The sequence below is a fragment of the Pristiophorus japonicus genome, chromosome 27 (genome assembly GCF_044704955.1).
Source record: "Pristiophorus japonicus isolate sPriJap1 chromosome 27, sPriJap1.hap1, whole genome shotgun sequence".
NCBI lineage: Eukaryota > Metazoa > Chordata > Chondrichthyes > Pristiophoridae > Pristiophorus > Pristiophorus japonicus.
The window spans coordinates 5149112-5167939 of record NC_092003.1 but is presented as its reverse complement, the minus strand read 5'-3'; the positions used below and the strand labels follow the sequence as shown (position 1 = coordinate 5167939).

The 18828-nt window shown below is 50.3% G+C and overlaps 1 protein-coding gene across 1 annotated transcript in view; it reads right to left on the bottom strand.

Annotated features, from left to right (window-relative positions):
• Positions 1-445: 445 nt before the first annotated feature.
• LOC139239429 (ADP-ribose glycohydrolase MACROD1-like) overlaps positions 446-18828 on the bottom strand; it is a 1029639-nt gene continuing 1011256 nt past the window's right edge. The window contains exon 11 of the mRNA XM_070868158.1: positions 446-700. Coding sequence (XP_070724259.1) covers positions 675-700 — 26 coding nt within the window. The 3' untranslated portion in view covers positions 446-674. The remainder of the gene's footprint in view (positions 701-18828) is intronic.

Genomic DNA, 18828 nt, shown 5'->3' with positions numbered 1-18828 from the left:
CTCCCTCAGCACTGCCCCTCCAACAGTGCGGAGCTCCCTCAGCACTGCCCCTCCGACAGTGCGGCGCTCCCTCAGTACTGCACTGGAGTGTCAGCCTAGATTTATGTGCTCAAGCCCCTGGAGTGGGACTTGAACTCACAACCTTCTGACTCAGAGGCAAGTGTGCTACCCATTAAGTCATGGCTGAGACATCGGGAATAATAGACAATTGGGTGTAAGTCACCTGATCGTGGGAGAGAGAGTAACATTAATACTCATTCATAGATGGGAGGGGTTGGAGAACTGTGGATGGATGGAACAGTCACATTCAGAATAATAGGAAGACAGCAGGGAGTTACATAGAGAATGAAAAGAAAATTCTGTGGTAGCAAATATAATGAAAAAAATCATCGAAGCATAGGAAAAGCTTACCATAAAAATACCGATTATAAGTCACCCCTTTAGATGTCATTCTCCTACCAGTGTATTTATTTCAATAGTGGGTGGGATTTACAATCCAGAATTTACTGTTTCTCTTTCTATAATTTTCATGCAGCATTAAATCTTGAGTTTGCAGGTGGAGGATTGGCAGAGGTGAACTTGAATTGGAGGCCGTGAGGAATATGTTTATTTCTGTGTCTTCAGTTCCATCTTTCCTCTTGGAACAAGGGCTTCATCCTTCACTGACGCTGTTCTTAAAGCTGGCTCCGTGGCTTGGCACCTAATCCATCAAAGACACAAGCTAAATGTTAATGAATGTGGAGTATGTTGGCAACTGGGAACGGGCAGAGTAGGTTAATCTAACTGCAATGGCCTCTTTTCTTCTTTTCCATTTTTCAAAGCGATATTACGGTGCTGGTGTAGAGGAGGCGACATTTTTCACACTCGGGCAGATGGTGACAGTGTCAAACATATCGGGACCGGGCGGGATGCAAGGCTGAGCTGCCACTTGATATTTCCTGGACAAATGCACGGGTTGAAGGAATTGAATGTAATATCTCCAAGTTTGCAGATGACACTAAGCTGGGTGGCGGTGTGAGCTGTGAGGAGGATGCCAAGAGGCTGCAGGGTGACTTGGTCAGGTTAGGTGCATGGGCAAATACATAGCAGATACGGTATAATGTAGATAAATGTGAGGTTATCCACTTTGGTGGTAAAAACAGGAAGGCAGATTAGGTGACAGATTAGGAAAAGGGGAGGTGCAACGAGACCTGGGTGTCATGGTACATCAGTCATTGAAAGTTGGCATACGGGTACAGCAGGCTGTGACGAAGGCAAATGGCATGTTGGCCTTCATAGCGAGAGGATTTGAGTATAGGAGCAGGGAGGTCTTACTACAGTTGTACAGGGCCTTGGTGAGGCCACACCTTGAATATTATGTACAGTTTTGGTCTCCTACTCTGAGGAAGGACATTCTTGCTATTGAGGGAGTGCAGCGAAGGTTCACCATGCCCTACATGACAGGACTGACATATGAAGAAAGACTGGATCGACTAGGCTTATATTCACTGGAATTTAGAAGAATGAGAGGGGATCTCATAGAAACATATAAAATTCTGACGGGATTGGACAGGTTATATGCAGGAAGAATGTTCCCGATGTTGGGGAAGTCCAGAACCAGGGGTCATAGTCTAAGGATAAGGGGTAAGCCATTTAGGACTGAGTTGAGGAGAAACTTCTTCACTCAGAGAGTTGTGAGTATGTGGAATTCTCTACCACAGAAAGTTGTTGAGGCCAGTTCGTTAGATATATTCAAAAGGGAGTTAGATGTGGTCCTTATGGCTAAAGGGATCAGGGGGTATGGAGAGAAGGCAGGAATGGGGTACTGAAGTTGCATGTTCAGCCATGATCTTATTGAATGGCGGTGCAGGCTCGAAGGGCCTAATGGCCTACTCCTGCACTTATTTTCTATGTTCTATGTTCTATTCCGACCCTGAGACGAGGCCTTTTCACTGCATCAGCGGCAGTCTTGACCCTAAAATGAGCTTCCGGCCACACATCCGCAGCATAACTAAGACCACCTATTTCCAGCACTGTAACATCGCCCGCCTCCGCCCTTGCCTCAGCTCAACCCTGCTGAAGTCCTCATCCGTGCCTTTGTTACCTCTGGACTTGACTATTCCAACGCACTTCTGGCTGGCCTCCCACATTCTACTCCAGGGGTGTAAACTAGGGTTGATCCAAAACTCGGCTGCCCCGTGTCCTAACTCGCACCAAGTCCCGCTCACCCATCACCCCTGTGCTCGCTGACCTACATTGGCTCCCGGTTGAGGGTTTCAGTGGCGGATGAGCTGAGGCAAGGGTGAAGACGGGCGATGTTACGGAGGTGGAAATAGGCGGTCTTAGTTATGCTGCAGCTATGTGGTCGGAAGCTCATTTCAGGGTCAAGCATGACACCAAGGTTGCGAACATTCTGGTTCAGCCTCGGAATGGAGTTGGGGAGAGGGATGGAGTGGGTGGGTAGGGAACAGAGTTTGTGGTGGGGAACCAAAAACAGTGGCTTCGGTCTTCCCCAATATTCAACAGCAGGCCAAAGATTGAACCTGCCACCTTGCTGATCTGCGTGGCTCACCTACTCTCTGGGTAAACCTGCGGCATCACTGAGGAAGCCTCAGATTGGTTGCTTTGGGGATAATATACCATTTACTCTGCAGCGATGCTAATGACAGCTGGTGCACCATTCGAAACAAAGACTTGCTTTTATATAGTACTTTATCACATCTCTAAATGGGCTCCCCAGCACTGAGTGACTTTGAAGTGCAGTCATTGTTGCTATGAAGCAACAGGATAACCCTCTACAGTAAATGATCCGGTGCTAATGTTGTTGGAGACTTCAAAACCTTCCTTGGGAGGTCGGTTTTTTCCTGTGCTGCCAGTGGCTTAATGGTTTCTGAAGGCACTATATGGCTGTGAGCTCTCAGACTGGAAGTACAGGCCAGCTATTAACTTTTGACACAGTTGGGCTGTGCGCACCTTCTCTCAAATCAACAGAACAAGAAAGTACTTTAATCAGCGCATTTCACCACCTCAGGACGGCCCGAAGCGCTTTAGGGCCAATGAGGTACCTTTGAAGTGAAGTCACTGTTGTTAATTCTGAGATTACAGATCGGATGGGTTGTTTGCTTTGGAACACAGGAGGCTGAGAGGAGACCTTATTGAGGTGTATAAAATTATGAGGGGCCTAGATAGAGTGGGTAGGGCGGACCTGCTCCCCTTAGAGCTACCCATGAATAATTTAGTTCCCAGAATATTTGCACATATATATGTATTATCGACAACTCAGAAATGGGTACTCCGGCCCTCTCTCCCAATTTATGTTGTGCCTGTCGATCATTCCTGTCCCTACACACGTCGCTGTGCGGTAGGTGTAACTCAGTACCTTTGAGGAGCAGTTCCTGATACTTCTGCTGAATTGTCTCTAGCTCTGCGGATCGCTGTCTCGTTGAGTAATCCACACTGCTCTCCCATTCTCTGTGTTTCTAGCGACGCCGGTCACTAAATGTCTGGTTTGCTCTGTATCCTATTCATTCTACTTAGGCGGTCTCTCGGATCGAGCATGACTTGCTTCCACACCAAAACGGGGTGAGTTCACAGGTGTTTCAATGAAGGACCTGACATTCCAGGTCGTGAACTACATGTTGAAAGGTGGAAGATGCCTGTGCATGGATTTTTTTGACGTGTGGTAGCCGTTGCACATCAGCACTCCCTCAGTACTGCCCCTCCGACAGTGCGGCGCTCCCTCAGTACTGCCCCTCCGACAGTGCGGCGCTCCCTCAGTACTGCCCCTCCGACAGTGCGGCGCTCCCTCAGTACTGCCCCTCCGACAGTGCGGCGCTCCCTCAGTACTGCCCCTCTGACAGTGCGGCACTCCCTCAGTACTGCCCCTCCGACAGTGCGGCACTCCCTCAGTACTGCCCCTCCGACAGTGCAGCGCTCCCTCAGTACTGCCCCTCCGACAGTGCGGCACTCCCTCAGTACTGCCCCTCCGACAGTGCGGCGCTCCCTCAGTACTGCCCCTCCGACAGTGCGGCACTCCCTCAGTACTGCCCCTCCGACAGTGCAGCGCTCCCTCAGTACTGCCCCTCCGACAGTGCGGCACTCCCTCAGTACTGCCCCTCCGACAGTGCGGCGCTCCCTCAGTACTGCCCCTCCGACAGTGCGGCACTCCCTCAGTACTGCCCCTCCGACAGTGCGGCACTCCCTCAGTACTGCCCCTCCGACAGTGCGGCGCTCCCTCAGTACTGCCCCTCCGACAGTGCGGCACTCCCTCAGTACTGCCCCTCCGACAGTGCGGCGCTCCCTCAGTACTGCCCCTCCGACAGTGCGGCACTCCCTCAGTACTGCCCCTCCGATAGTGCGGCGCTCCCTCAGTACTGCCCCTCCGACAGTGCGGCGCTCCCTCAGTACTGCCCCTCCGACAGTGCGGCACTCCCTCAGTACTGCCCCTCCGACAGTGCGGCACTCCCTCAGTACTGCCCCTCCGACAGTGCGGCTCTCCCTCAGTACTGCCCCTCCGACAGTGCGGCGCTCCCTCAGTACTGCCCCTCCGACAGTGCGGCGCTCCCTCAGTACCGCCCCTCCGACAGTGCGGCGCTCCCTCAGTACCGCCCCTCCGACAGTGCGGCACTCCCTCAGTACTGCCCCTCCGACAGTGCGGCACTCCCTCAGTACTGCCCCTCCGACAGTGCGGCGCTCCCTCAGTACCACCCCTCCGACAGTGCGGCACTCCCTCAGTACTGCCCCTCCGACAGTGTGGCACTCCCTCAATACTGCCCCTCCGACAGTGCGGCACTCCCTCAGTACCACCCCTCCGACAGTGCGGCACTCCCTCAGTACTGCCCCTCCAACAGTGCGGCACTCCCTCAGTACTGCCCCTCCGACAGTGCGGCGCTCCCTCAGTACTGCCCCTCCGACAGTGCGGCACTCCCTCAGTACTGCCCCTCCGACAGTGCGGCGCTCCCTCAGTACTGCCCCTCCGACAGTGCGGCACTCCCTCAGTACTGCCCCTCCGACAGTGCGGCGCTCCCTCAGTACTGCCCCTCCGACAGTGCGGCGCTCCCTCAGTACTGCCCCTCCGACAGTGCGGCGCTCCCTCAGTACTGCCCCTCCAACAGTGCGGTGCTCCCTCAGTATTGCCCCTCCGACAGTGCAGCGCTCCCTTAGTACTACTCCTTTGACAAGTGCGGTGCTCCCTCAGTACTGCCCCTCCGACAGTGCGGCACTCCCTCAGTACTGCCCCTCCGACAGTGCGGCACTCCCTCAGTACTGCCCCTCCAACAGTGCGGCGCTCCCTCAGTACTGCCCCTCCGACAATGCGACGCTCCTCAGTACTGCCCCTCTGTCAATGCGGCTCTCCCTCTCTGACAGTGCAGTGCTCTCTCAGTACTGCACTGGGGATGTGAGCCTTTATTATGGGCTCAAGGCTCTGGAGTGGGACTTAAACCCACAACCTTCTGACTCCGAGGCAAGGGTCATAGCACGGAGCCATGGCTCACAATGGAAGTCTCAGGAAAACAGGAGAAAGTTGCAACTGTGAAGGTGCAAATCTTAGCTCTGGTGCTGAAGACTCTGTCCTGCAGTAGAAACATCATGAGGCCATCACTCGGGAGCTTCCAATAGAATACAAACAGGAGATAAATCTCAGAAGCAGGACTCGAGGGCAGAAAGAGAGGTCAGCAGCTTCTGCTCATCAAATGCATGATGCTGAACCGACTCCCCTGCAGAAAGCAGCAACATCTCCAGAACTGATGACACTGACTGTGCGAGGGAGTGAAATTAACATCCGTGCAGGTACAGTTATTAACCTCGACTGATTCACAGGTTTTCTCAATTCCACTGCGCGCGTGCTGATTCAGCGCCCCCTCATTACTGGGATCATGTCATCCGCAGGCACAAAAACCCAATCAGAACCAGGCAACTTAATCAAAATAAATTATTTTTCACTGTCTGTTTCAAACAAGACCCGGATTATGGATTTTTAAAAAAAACTTCTCGTTTTCATTCTCATCCTTGTTTTCAAATCCCTCCATGGCTCTCGCCCCTCCCTATCTCTGTAATCTCCACCAGCCCCACAACACGCTCCCCTACACCCCCCCCCCCCCCCCCCGAGATATCTGCGCTCCTCTAATTCTGCCCTCTTGAGCATCCCTGATTATAATTGCTCCACCATTGGCGGCCGTGCCTTCCATTGCCTGGGCCCAAGACAGGGTTCGGGTGCAACTCTAGATCACTCACTGAGAGTATCTGGCCATGCAAGGCTGTGGTAAACCAGCCCTGGGATACAGCTCAAGGGCGTTTGATTATAAATTGAAGAGTTATTTTAATCTCCGTGCTTAGGTCTGTGTGTGCTCCAACTTCCTCCTTGCTGTCCACCTTCTCCTTTGTAAACTCTCTGTGTTCTTTGACATCGCCCGTCTTCGTCCTTGCGTCAGCTCATCCGCTGCTGAAGCCCTCATCCGTGCCTTTGTTACCTCCAGACTTGACTATTCCAATGTACTCCTGGCTGGCCTCCCAAATTCTACCCTACGTAAACAAGAGGTGATCCAAAACTTGGCAGCCCGTGTCCTAACTCACACCAAGTCCCGCACACCCATCACCCACTGTGCTCGCTGACCTACATTGGCTCCCGGTTAAGCAACGCCTCGATTTCAAAATTCTCATCCTTGTTTTCAAATCTCTCCATGGCCCTCGCCCCCTCCCTATCTCTGTAATCTCCTCCAGCCCCACAACCCACCCACCTCCCGAGATATCTGCGCTTCTCTAATTCTGCCCTCTTCAGCATCCCTGATTATAATCGCTCCACCATTGGTGGCCGTGCCTTCGGTTGCCTGGGCCCAAACTCCGGCACTCCCTCCCTAAACCTCTCCGCGTCTCTTTCCTCCTTCCAGACACTCCTTAAAACTGACCTCTGACCAAGCTTTTGGTCACCTGCCCTAATTTCTCCTTATGCGGCTCGGTGTCAAATTTTTAATCTTATAACATTCCTGTGAATCGCCTTGGGACGTTAAAGGCGCTATATAAATACAAGTGGTTGTTGTTTTCTGCTCTCCTCTCCTGAAGGGACTGACCTTTTTCGAGGCAACAGGCTCACGGTTCCCAGCACCACTCTGGTATCTCACCCTAGTGGCCAACCCTCATATATTCACCCAGGCAGTGAGTGTTGACAGGCTATTTGGAACACAGAAAGAAAGAAGGAACTGGAGGCCATTCAGCCCCTTGAGCTTGTTCCGCCATTCAATCAGATCGCAGCTGATCTGTATCTTAATCTATCTACCCGCCTTAATTCCGGAACCCTTAATACCCTTACCCAACAAAAATCTCTCCCTCTCAGTTTTGATATTTTCAACTGACCCTCGGCCTCAACCGCTTTTTAGCGGAGAGAGTTCCAGATTCCCACAGCCTTTTGTGTGAAGAAGTGCTTCCTGACATCACCCTGAACGGCCGGGCTCTAATGGTAAGGTGTCGCCCCCTTGTTCTGGACTGACCCACAAGAGGGAACACTTTCTCTCTCGATCACCCCCATCGAACTCTTTAACCCTCTCAAACACCTCGATGAGATCGCCCCTTAATCATCCACACTCGAGGGAATATAAGCCCAGTCTATGCACCTGTAATGTATTTGCTTCATGGGTTCTTTCCTTAAGAATTCATAGCAACACATTGCGATTAAGAACGAGTTGGTTTATTAACAAAGAGTTAACAATCATGCTACGCATTACCGGTTCATCCACCAGGCTCACAACTGCATACCTCATTGTGGATGACCTAGACCCAACTGGCCGGGGTTTTATTGAGTCTTGTGAACATCGCGTGACTGGCTAAGCCCCTCACAATGCAACAGCTCTGGAACTACTTTGAGCAAAACTTTAAATCAAGTGCCCCCCTTTTGGTAAGGGCACTAGAATCAACAAATTTCCAAATAAAACTTTAACGGAAACTTAAATCAAGTTAAAATTTTGTTCCCGGGGGTGATGATGCACTCCAGTCCCTCGGTGCCCACCTCTCACGGAAGGCCGCGAGCATACCGGTGGACACCGCGTGCTCCATCTCCAGGGACACCCTGGCTCAGGATGTAACCGCAGAAGAGAGGCAGGCAGTCGGGCTGAACGACCCCCTCGACCGCCCGCTGCCTGGACCGGTTAATGGCCCCCTTGGCCAGGCCCAGGTGCAGTCCCACGAGGAGGCCCTCGGACCTACCCACTCCCCTCCGCACCGGGTGCCCAAAGATCAGGAGCGTGGGACTGAAGCGCAACCAGAATTTGAGGAGCAGCCCCTTCGAATAATGGAAGAGGGGCTGCAACCTCACACACTGAACATACACGTGGAACACGGACTCCTCCAGATCGCAGAAATTGCAGGCGGCCTGGGAGTCCATGAACCGACTTAAAAACTTATTGCACGGGCCTGCCCCGTGCACCACCCTCCAGGCCAAGTCCCCAATGGATAAAGGGAAGACTCCCGCACAGAGAGCCCTCCACTGGGGACCTCCGCCTCCTCCGGATGGCATCAACAGCTCTCCAAACCTGTGAGCATACTCACAGGTGCATAGATTACAGCAAGCTGTTCTCATAGTTTAAACCTTTTAGCCCAGGTATCAAACAGGAACAGCAAAACGTTTAAGAATTAGGGTCATCAATCAATTCCACTTTTACCCTTGATGTCTCCGCCCTTGAGTCTTTCTTCATCTGTTCCCATTCTCGATGACTACGTGCTCTGACCTATAATTGGAACTCTCATTGCCAAAGCTGTCTCCACAAAAACTGAGTTTTTTCTTTCATGCCAAGTACATCTTTTCCTCTCAACAACTCAGCTCTCCAAAAAGCCCAAGGCTGTCTCAGACTTAAATGCTGTTCCCGTGTCTGGGGAAGCTCTTTCGGCACCTCGCTCACTCTGCTGGTGACAGGGTAGAGCTTGTTATCGAATTGATGAGCTGTCTCTCACCTCTAGCTGTCTTGATCTCTCTCAACAACAATAACTTGCACAGGTATTTATATAGCACCTTTAGCATAGTGAAACGTCCCAAGGTGCTTCACAGGAGTATCATGAGACAAAAGATTTGACACTGAGTCACATAAGGAGAAATTAGGGCCGGTGACCAAAAGCTTGGTCGAAGTAAGAGGTTTCAAGCAGCATCTTGAAGAAAGAAAGAGAGGTAGCGAGACGGAGAGGTTTAGGGAGGGAGTTCCACAGCTTGGGCCCTAAGCAACAGAAGGCACGGCCACCGATGGTTCAGTGATTATAATCAACAATGCTCAGGAGGGCAGAGTTAGAGGAGCGCAGACATCTCGGAGGGTTGTGGGGCTGGAGGAGATTCATCATACCATCATAGGCAGTCCCTCGAAAAGAGGAGGACTTGCTTTCACGTCAAAAAGTTTACAGGTGTTTCAATGATGGACCTAAAATTCCTGGTCCGAACTAAATCTTGAAGGGTGGAAGATGCCTGTGCGTGGGTTTTTTTTAACATGTGGTGACCGTTGCATACCAGCCACCACAGGGGCTTGACAGAGCTAGGTCTTGGTCCAGTAGCAAGGATTAACCAAGATGACTGGAGACCAGCTCTGATGCACGGACCTAGTGCGCACACGTATCGCAGTGTGGGCTGGCCCGTGCTGCCCCTGGGCCCCTGTCTCTCGTGGGCCCTGAACTCGCGTCTCTCCGATCATGTCTCTCTACAGTCTCCCTCCGCTCCTTCGCCCCGACCTTGCCGCTCCTGCTGTACCTGCCCATGCTCCAATCACCAACTTGGATCTTGGTGACGTCACCGTTCACTGCCGTTGCTCTCCTGCTCCAGCACGTGCTGCTCCCTGGAGTGGTACACCGCCATGCTGCTCCTTCCGCTCCCCGGTCTGCTCCCATGGTGCTCGCAGGCCTGGGGCCGCGCAGACTGCTGGGCTAGGCTGCCACACTGCTCCTTCCGCTCCCCGGCCTGCTCCGGGAGATTACAGTGATAGGGGACGCGGGCCATGGAAGGATTTGAAAACAAGGATGAGAATTTTGAAATCGAGGTGTTGCTTAACCGGGAGCCAATGTAGGTCAGCGAGCACAGGGGGTGATGGGTGAGCGAGTTTTGGATCAACTCTAGTTTACGTAGGGTAGAATGTAGTCTCAGTCACAATCTCCTTCATCTCGCCCTACTGCAAAGTTTGGCGCTCTTCTCAACTTTCCTCTCCTACGCTTCAATACATGGGCGCACAAACTCTTACTCCTCCCAAAATCCTCGCCACCGTGAAATCAAGAGTCACTGAGAAAAGAACTTGCATTTATGTCACACTTTTCAAGTGTCAGCTGTGGTTCAGTGGGCAGCACTCTCGCCTCTAAGTCAGAAGGTTGTGGATTCAAGTCCCACTCCAGGGAGTTGAACACATAAATCCAGGCTGACACTCCAGTGCAGTGTTGAGGGAGTGCTGCACTGTCGGAGGGGCAGTGCTGAGGGAGCGCCGCACTGTCGGAGGGGCAGTACTGAGGGAGTGCCGCACTGTCGGAAGGGCAGTACTGAGGGAGCGCCGCACTGTCGGAGAGGCAGTGCTGAGGGAGCGCCGCACTGTCGGAGGTGCAGTACGGATGGAGTGCTGCACTGTCGGAGGTGCCGTCTTTTGGATGTGATGTTAAACCGAGGCCCTATCTGCTCTCTCAGGTGGACGTAAAAGATCCCATGGCACTACTTCGAAGAAGAACAGGGGAGTTTTCCCCAGTGACCCGGGGCCAATATTTATCCCTCAATCAATATAACAAAAACAGATTATCTGATCATTAAAACATTGCTGTTGGTGGGAGCTTGCTGTGCGAAAATTGCCGTTTCCCACATTACAACAGTGACTACACTCCAAAAGTACTTCATTGGCTGCAAAACGCTTTGGGCCGTCCGGTGGTTGTGAAAGATGCCATATAAATGCAAGTCTTTCTTTCCTTCATGACCTCGGGACATTCCAAAGCCCTATATAGCCAATGAAATGCTCTTTAAAAGGGCTGCCGCTGAGGAGGCTCTCTTTAAAATTGGTCGTGATCAGGAGTCTTCCGTTTTAAATGGAGTCCTGATGATTGTGGCTCTTGTTGAAGTGCAGGTGACCCTGCTGGAGAGTGAGAGCCTGCTGCCATGAGCAATCAACCTGCCGACGGCTTTTATTTGTTATGTAATTACGATGTTTGAGAGATCATGCGACTGAGCGTAAATCAATTTCAGCTGGAATTAAATTTACTTAAATATCATTCCCAGCTGATGGGAATTGATTGTCCATTAACTAGGCTTTAAAACATGAATGATATTCTTTACGCTCCATAATAGATTCGAGATGAAAAGACACAATGCTGCCGTTCATCAGAGAGCCATAGTCAGGATTACTCATTACTGAGGCAAACTGCGTCATCTATTGGCAAGAAAAGGAAAAAAAGGGTCCAAAATAAAAGGTCCCAGATAAGGCTAAGAAAGAAAGACTTGGATTTATATAGCGACCTTCACGTCCACCGGACGTCTCAAAGCTGCTTTACAGCCAATGAAGTACTTTGAGTGTAGTCACTGTTGTAATGTGAGACATGCGGCAGCCAATTTGCACACAGCAAGCTCCCACACACAGCAATGGGATAATGACTCAGATCATCTGCTTTTGTTATGTTGTTTGAGGGATAAATATTGGCCCCAGGACACCGGGGATAACTCCCCCCTGCTCTTCTTCGAAATAGTGGCCATGGGATCTTTTACGTCCACTTGAGAGAGCAGACAGGACCCTAGATTAACATCTCATCCAAAAGATGGCACCTCCGACAGTGCAGCACTCCCTCAGTACCGCCCCTCCGACAGTGCGGCGCTCACTCAGTACCACCCCTCCGACAGTGCAGTGCTCCCTCAGTACCACCCCTCTGACAGTGCGGCGCTCCCTCAGTACTGCACTGGAGTGTCAGCCTAGATTTTTGCGCTCAAGTCCCTGGAGTGGGACTTGAACCCACAATCTTCTGACTCAGAGGCAAGTGTGCTACCCACTGAGCCACAGCTGACGGGACCTATATCTGATGAGAAACGGGATTAGGAGTGAGGGAGATATAGATTTTTTTTTCCGGGGAGGTAGGGGAAAGAACTTAAAATGGGGGTTTGACAGGTGGTGGAAGAGAAATGTGAGATAAGAGTAATTATACATGGCATCTCTATAACAATCTCCTGAAGGTGGTATCTTTGCTGAGGTGCTGTCCCATGGGAGCTGGCAGTCCTCCAGTACACATTGACGAAATCATTCTTCAGGTGAGAAGAATGTCTCAATTTCAAAATTCTCATCCTTGTGTTCAAATCTCTCCATTTCCTTGCCCCTCCCGATCTCTGTAATGTAATCCCCCCCCCCCCCCCCCCACCCCATGAGATATCTGGAGTCATCCATTTCTGCCCTCTTGAGCATCCCTGATTATAATCGCTCAACCATCAGTGACCGTGCCTTCTGTTGCCTGGGCCCCAAGCTCTGGAACTCCCTCCCGAAACCTCTCCGCTCTCTCTCCTCCTTCAAGACGCTCCTTAAAACCGACCTCTCTGACCAAGCTTTTGGTCATCTACCTTAATTTCTCCTTCTGTGGCACAGTGTCAAAACAATTTGTCTTATAATACTCCTGTGAAGCATCTTGAGTCGTTTCACTACGCTAATGGTGCTTTATAAATGCAAATTGTTGTTGTGGTCCTAGAAAGTGAATGCTATTCAACTGCAGTGGTCATTACAGCCAAGGCTGACTCTGTCTTCACACGTGCGACGGGGCAAACACCGTTGAGATAAATAATTTGGGACACTTCCATTTCTGATCCCTACCCAAAGCGGTGGAAAGCTCACTTGTGTGTGTGGATAGGACCAGGATCGGCTGACAGAACTGTACCCTAGTCAGTACCTTAAGAAGACTAAGGAAGGAAAGTGGAAGACGGGAGGGATCACATTAATGGACAAAGTGAAAAATTAGAAGCTCTGCAATTTGTATTCAGTTGTTCCGCAACCTAGAAAAGTCCAGTTATTAATGCAGCCAGTCCCTCTGAAACACAGGCTATTTTTATTAATTAAACAGGGCTAACAGAGGGAATAACCACACTAAAACCTTCAATTCTCTTCCATATTTAACAAAGACATATAGCTCAGTTGATAAAGAGGCGACAGAAATAATTTGGTAGTAAATTATTCAGCAGATTCTTTGACTGCGAGAACTGATGAGGAACGACAAGAATAGTTTCCCTTGTAACAGCCTCCATTCATCTGCTAAAAAGTTATTCCGCCTGAATTATAAAGCTTTGATTTTTTTTAATGCAAAAGATTTGCCATTTAAACCCCTTGTGGCTTTTCTCCCACCCCCCCGTCTCCCCGCCTCGCACCCCAGTATTCATCTGCTATGCTTGCGTGTCAACTGTGGCTCAGTGAGTAGCACACTTGCCTCTGAGTCAGAAGGTTGTGGGTTCGAGTCCCACTCCAGGGACTTGAGCACAAAAATCTAGACTGACATTTCAGTACAGTGCTGAGGGAGCGCCGTTGTGTGCAAGTTGGCTGTTGCATTTCCCATGTTACAAGTGACTATACCCAAAAGTACTTCATTGGCTGTAAAGTGTTTGAGATGTCTGGTGGTCCTGAAAGGCGCTATATAAATGTAAGTCTTTCGTTTACTCAGTAATACTTCAATCAATGGCCGACTGACTTGATCTGGCCTGAGCTCTTGCAGTCCTCAAAACCCAGGCAACTTAAAAAAAGACAGGCTCCAAAGAATTTGTATTTATATGGCACCTTTCAGGACATCCAAATGCACTTTACAGTCAATGAAGTGTAGTCACTGTTGTAATGTGGGAAACGCAGAAGCCAATTTGCACAAAGCAAGCTCCCACACACAGCAATGTGACAGTGACCAGATCATTTTTTTTTGTTATGTTGATTGAGGGATAAATATTGACCCCAGGACACTGGGGAGAACCCATCTGCTCTTCTTCAAAATAGAGCCATGGGATCTTTTATGTCCAGTTGAGACAGCAGATGGGGCTTCAGTTTAATGTCTCATCCGAAAGACGACATCTCTGACAGTGCAGCGCTCCCTCAGTACAGCCCCTCCGACGGCGCAGTACGGTGCTCCCTCAGTACTACCCCTCCGACAGTGCGGCGATCCCTCAGTACTACCCCTCCGACAGTGCGGCACTCCCTCAGTACTGCCTCTCCGACAGTGCGGCGCTTCCTCAGTACTGCCCCTCCGACAGTGCGGCGCTCCCTCAGTACTGTCCCTCTGACAGTGCGGCGCTCCCTTTAGTACTACTCCTCTGACAGTGCGGCGCTCCCTCAGCACTGCTCCTCCCACAATGCAGCGCTCCCTCAGCACTGCCCCTCCGACAGTGCAGCGCTCCCTCAGCACTGCACTGGAGTGTCAGCCTAGATTTTTGTACTCGAGTTTCTAGAGTGGGACTTGAGCCCACAACCTTCGAGGGCGAGAGTGCTGCCCACTGAGTCAAAGCTGACACAAGTTCAGGGGCAGGGAAAGGGGGGAGGGGAGGAAAGAACAAAAGGGAAGGTCTGTGATAGGGTGAAAGGCAGGAGAGATTAAAAGACAAAAGGGTTGATGGTGAGAAGCAAAAGGAGATGGTTTCCAGAGAGGGGTGGAACGTGGAACTTGCTGCCACAAGGAATGGTTGAGGCGAAAAGCAGAGATGCATTTAAGAGGAAGCTGGATAAACATAGAAACATAGAAAATAGGTGCAGGAGTAGGCTATTCGGCCCTTCGAGCCTGCACTGCCATTCAACGAGTTCATGGCTGAACATGCAACTTCAGTACCCCATTCCTGCTTTCTCGCCATACCCCTTGATCCCCCTAGTAGTAAGGACTACATCTAACTCCTTTTTGAATATATTTAGTGAATTGGCCTCAACAACTTTCTGTGGTAGAGAATTCCACAGGTTCACCACTCTCTGGATGAAGAAGTTTCTCCTCATCTCGGTACTAAATGTGGACTTCCCCAACATTGGGAACATTCTTCCTGCATCTAACCTGTCTAAACCCGTCAGAATTTTAAACGTTTCTATGAGATCCCCTCTCATTCTTCTGAACTCCAGTGAATACAAGACAAGTTGATCCAGTCTTTCTTGATGTCAGTCCTGCCATCCCGGGAATCAGTCTGGTGAACCTTCGCTGCACTCCCTCAATAGCAAGAACGTCCTTCCTCAAGTTAGGAGACCAAAACTGTACACAATACGCCAGGTGAGGCCTCACCAAGGCCCTGTACAACTGTAGCAACACCTCCCTGCCCCTGTACTCAAATCCCCTCGCTATGAAGGCCAACATGCCATTTGCTTTCTTCACCGCCTGCTGTACCTGCATGCCAACCTTCAATGACTGATGTACCATGACACCCAGGTACTCGTTGCACCCCCCCTTTTCCTAATCTGTCACCATTCAGATAATAGTCTGTCTCTCTGTTTTTACCACCAAAGTGGATAACCTCACATTTATCCACATTATACTTCATCTGCACATGAGGGAGAAAGGTATAGATGGATATGCTGATGGGCTGAGATGAAGAGGGGTGGGAGGAGGCTCGTGTGGAGCAGAAACCAGCATAGAACAGTTGGGCCGAATGGCCTGTTTGTGTTCTGTATATTCAGCTCCCGCAGTAAGGCTCTGTGCAAATTCCCATCTCTTCACCAGCACTTGCTGAGCAAGGGGCACCAAGCCAAACCTTCAACCACTCAAAACTCCACTCAATCTCCCTCAGCTTGAGTGCCGAACTACCAGAGACACAAACCAGCTTAACAATTAGAAAAACAAAACAGATGCAGATGAATAAAGCCGTCACAGTACGCAATCATCTGATGTACTGCATGTCCCACCGCACTATTTAAACATCTGTTTTACCTGAGTAACTTGTGAGACAGTGCGGGTGATTGCAAATTAAAATTCGTAGTGACAGTGCTTACTATAGTGTATTTTTCATTGACTCAGTGTGTCGATATTTAAATTGACAAAATCTCCTTCACGCTGACCACAAAAAGTGTCGGGGCTGAATTTTCGTTTTGATTGAGCCTCTGTTAGCGCCCCATCATCATCATAGACGGTCCCTCAAAGCGAGGATGACTTGCTTCCACGCCAAAAAGGGATGAGTTCACAGGTGTTTCAATGAAGGACCTAATATTCCCGGATCCCGAACTACATCCTGAAGGGTGGAAGATGCCTGTGGGTGGATTTTTTTAACGTGGGGTGACCGTTGCACACCAGCCACCACACGGGCCTGACAGAGCTAGGTCTTGGTCCAGGGGCAAGGGTTAACCAAGATGACTGGAGACCTGCTCTGCTGCACGGACCCAGTGCGCACACATATCGCAGTGTGGTCTGGGCCTGTGCTGCCCCTGGGCCCTCGGCTCTCCTGGGCCCCGATCACGTCGCTCCACGCTCTCTCGCCACTCCTTCGCCCCGACCTCGCCGCTCCTGCTGTACCTGCCCGGGCTCCAATCAGCGACCTGGATTTTGATGACGGCCAATCCAGTCGCTCTCTTCACAGCCGTCGCCCCCCTGCACCAGCACGCGCTGTACCTTGAAGCCCAGAGGTTCTGGTTCTGGAAATGGTTACTGCCCGGGCGGCCAGCTCCCACCGCCCCGCCGCGACAATCGGTGCCGGTTTTGCCACAGCGCTGAGCGGTACCACCCGGGAGCATCGCGCCGGTGTGCAACGTCCCCAGTGTCGTCAGCAATGTGATATTTGGTTGGGGCAGCCCCCGTAGGACCCCATCGTGGGACCGCCAGGGAAAGCGGGGTGTCCGAGCTGTTCCGGCGGCGGTGAGTGAATAAATGACTGCATGATGGAAGTAGGATTGGGTTTTTTTGTTCTCGTTTTGGAGTGAGCAATATATCGGGAGTGTTTTTGTGTTTTGTGTCCCGCAGGTACAGCAGGCGGTGAAGAAGGCAAATGGCATGTTGGCTTTCATAATGGGAAATGTGGAAATGGCTGAGACCTTAAGCAATTATTTTGCTTCGGTCTTCACAGTGGAAGACACAAAAACCATGCCAAAAATTGTTGGTCACGGGAATGTGGGAAGGGAGGACCTTGAGACAATCACTATCACTAGGGGGGTAGTGCTGGACAGGCTAATGGGACTCAAGGTAGACAAGTCCCCTGGTCCTGATGAAATGCATTCCAGGGTATTAAAAGAGATGGCGAATATTATAGCAGATGCATTCGTCATAATCTACCAAAATTCTCTGGACTCTGGGGAGGTACCAGCGGATTGGAAAGCAGCTAATGTAACGCCTCTGTTTAAAAAAGCGGGCAGACAAAAGGCAGGTAACTATAGGCCGGTTAGTTTAACATCTGTAGTGGGGAAAATGCTTGAAACTATCATTAAGGAAGAAATAGCGGGACATCTAGATAGGAATAGTGCAATCAAGCAGACGCAACATGGATTCATGAAAGGGAAATCATGTTTAACTAATTTACTGGAATTCTTTGAGGATATAACGAGCATGGTGGATAGAGGTGTACCGATGGATGTGGTGTATTTAGATTTCCAAAAGGCATTCGATAAGGTGCCACACAAAAGGTTACTGCAGAAGATAAAGGTACACGGAGTCAGAGGAAATGTATTAGCATGGATCGAGAATTGGCTGGCTAACAGAAAGCAGAGAGTCGGGATAAATGGGTCCTTTTCGGGTTGGAAATCGGTGGTTAGTGGTGTGCCACAGGGATCGGTGCTGGGACCACAACTGTTTACAATATACATAGATGACCTGGAAGAGGGGACAGAGTGTAGTGTAACAAAATTTGCAGATGACACAAAGATTAGTGGGAAAGCGGGTTGTGTAGAAGACACAGAGAGGCCTGCAAAGAGATTTAGATAGGTTAAGCGAATGGGCTAAGGTTTGGCAGATGGAATATAATGTCGGAAAATGTGAGGTCATCCACCTTGGAAAAAAAAACAGTAAAAGGGAATATTATTTGAATGGGGAGAAATTACAACATGCTGCGGTGCAGAGGGACCTGGGGGTCCTTGTGCATGAATCCCAAAAAGTTAGTTTGCAGGTGTAGCAGGTAATCAGGAAGGCAAATGGAATGTTGGCCTTCATTGCGAGAGGGATGGAGTACAAAAGCAGGGAGGTCCTGCTGCAACTGTATAGGGTATTGGTGAGGCCGCACCTGGAGTACTGCGTGCAGTTTTGGTCACCTTACTTAAGGAAGGATATACTAGCTTTGGAAGGGGTACAGAGACGATTCACTAGGCTGATTCCAGAAATGAGGGGGTTACCTTATGATGATAGATTGAGTAGACTGGGTCTTTACTCGTTGGAGATCAGAAGGATGAGGGGTGATCTTATAGAAACATTTAAAATAATGAAGGGGATGGACAGGATAGAGGCAGAGAGGTTGTTTCCACTGGTCAGGGAGACTAGAACTAGGGGGCACAGCCTCAAAATACGGGGGAGCCAATTTAAAACCGAGTTGAGAAGGAATTACTTCTCCCAGAGGGTTGTGAATCTGTGGAATTCTCTGCCCAAGGAATCAGTTGAGGCTAGCTCATTGAATGTATTCAAATCACAGATAGATAGATTTTTAACCAATAAGGGAATTAAGGGTTACGGGGAGCGGGCGGGTAGGTGGAACTGAGTCCACAGCCAGATCAGCCATGATCTTGTTGAATGGCGGAGCAGGCTCAAGGAGTTGGATGGCTTACTCCTGTTCCTAATTCTTATGTTCTTATTAATGTTGGGGAAGTCCAGAACCAGGGGTCACAGTCTAAGGATAGGGGGTGGGCCATTTAGGACCGAGATGAGGAGAAACTTCTTCACCCAGACAGTGGTGAATCTGGAATTCTCTACCATAGAAAGTTGTTGAGGCCAATTCTCTAAATATATTCAAAAAGGAGTTAGATGTAGTCC